We start from the raw sequence: 1,247 nt of genomic DNA on the forward strand, positions 1-1,247 counted from the left end.
TTCCCTTAAAATCTTGTTCCAGCATTTTGCCAAAGAAGACTCAGACACACTTTTCCAAGCTGATGCCAATATAATCGTTGCTTCAAATAAATTAAATTGCTTTAAAAAACAAGGATACATTTTGCTCCGGTGTTGAAAAGAGTCGAGACAATAGACTGTTTTTATAATGTAATTTAAGCAAGCGAATTGCATTCTGATCCATGGGTTGGATCAATGGGGTTACATTAGGGGGCATATAATGCGCCCAAATTTTGCCACTATGAGTTTGTTTTACCAATTCCTCTGCAGGAGGATGAGAGGGTGCATTATCCAAAAGGAGAATAGCATTTAGAGGCAAATTGTTTTGTGCTAGAAACTCTTCTACCTAAAATTTAAAATAAAATAAGACTAAGTTATAAAAATGTATGTATGAACTTACCTGAGGTACAAAATTGTTGAAAAACCATGTTTTGAATAGTGTACATGTCATCCAAGCATTTTTCGAGTGGGTATAATCCACAGGCAACGTTTTATTCCGAAATGCACGAGTACTTCGTGATTTTCCAATTAGCAAAGGTTTAATTTTTTTCGAACCACTGGCATTACTACAAACCAAAAATGTGATTCGTTCCTTTGATATTTTTCGGCCCGGCCCACTCCTTTCTCCGGAATGAACATATGTTTTGTCAGGTAAAACTTTCCAAAATAACCCGGTTTCATCCGTAAAAAATCATAATTTTTTATGAATTTCCTTGGCTTTGAATTGTAAAATTGCACCAGTTATGGGATTATGACAACGCCGCTGTCTTTGAAACCAAGAAAAGAGCCGGTTTTCCATTATGGGGAATTCACCCTGTTTAATAGCCTTTCTATTTTTGCTCCCAAAATTTGTAGTTTCCGCATTTTTCAGAAGATTCTCCTTAGATTTTAAAATGGTACAAATTGTGGATTTTTTTATACCATACATTTTATACAAATCTGTTACACGTAAGCCATTTCGATGATCATCCACAATTTTTAATTTATCTTTTAAACAAAGTCTTTTCTTGTACTCATTTTGATGTTTACATTAGAAAGGAATACACATAACTAATCATCATATTTTAAAAACAAACAAAAACATCAAAAGAAAACAAAAAAAACACCGCTTAAAACAACGGTAAATTTTTTGACAACATAGTTTTTTGGTAATTTTGTAAAATGTTCATTCAAATAATTTTATTAGTATTTGTTCGCTAAACTGAGTACAATAAATAATTTTTGTTCGT

The 1,247-nt window shown here is 32.5% G+C and overlaps 2 protein-coding genes across 2 annotated transcripts in view; both read right to left on the minus strand.

Moving 5' to 3' along the window:
• LOC124419757 (putative protein TPRXL) overlaps positions 1-1,247 on the minus strand; it is a 41,986-nt gene that overhangs the window by 39,333 nt on the left and 1,406 nt on the right. The window lies entirely within an intron of this gene.
• Positions 7-1,247, minus strand: part of LOC124419225 (jerky protein homolog-like) — a 2,038-nt gene continuing 797 nt past the window's right edge. Inside the window, exons 2-3 of the mRNA XM_046947843.1 lie at positions 419-704; positions 7-364 (exon numbers count right to left, since the gene is read on the minus strand). Coding sequence (XP_046803799.1) covers positions 92-364; positions 419-704 — 559 coding nt within the window. The 3' untranslated portion in view covers positions 7-91. The remainder of the gene's footprint in view (positions 365-418; positions 705-1,247) is intronic.

This window comes from Lucilia cuprina, chromosome 4, assembly GCF_022045245.1.
Source record: "Lucilia cuprina isolate Lc7/37 chromosome 4, ASM2204524v1, whole genome shotgun sequence".
Taxonomy (NCBI): Eukaryota; Metazoa; Arthropoda; class Insecta; order Diptera; family Calliphoridae; genus Lucilia; species Lucilia cuprina.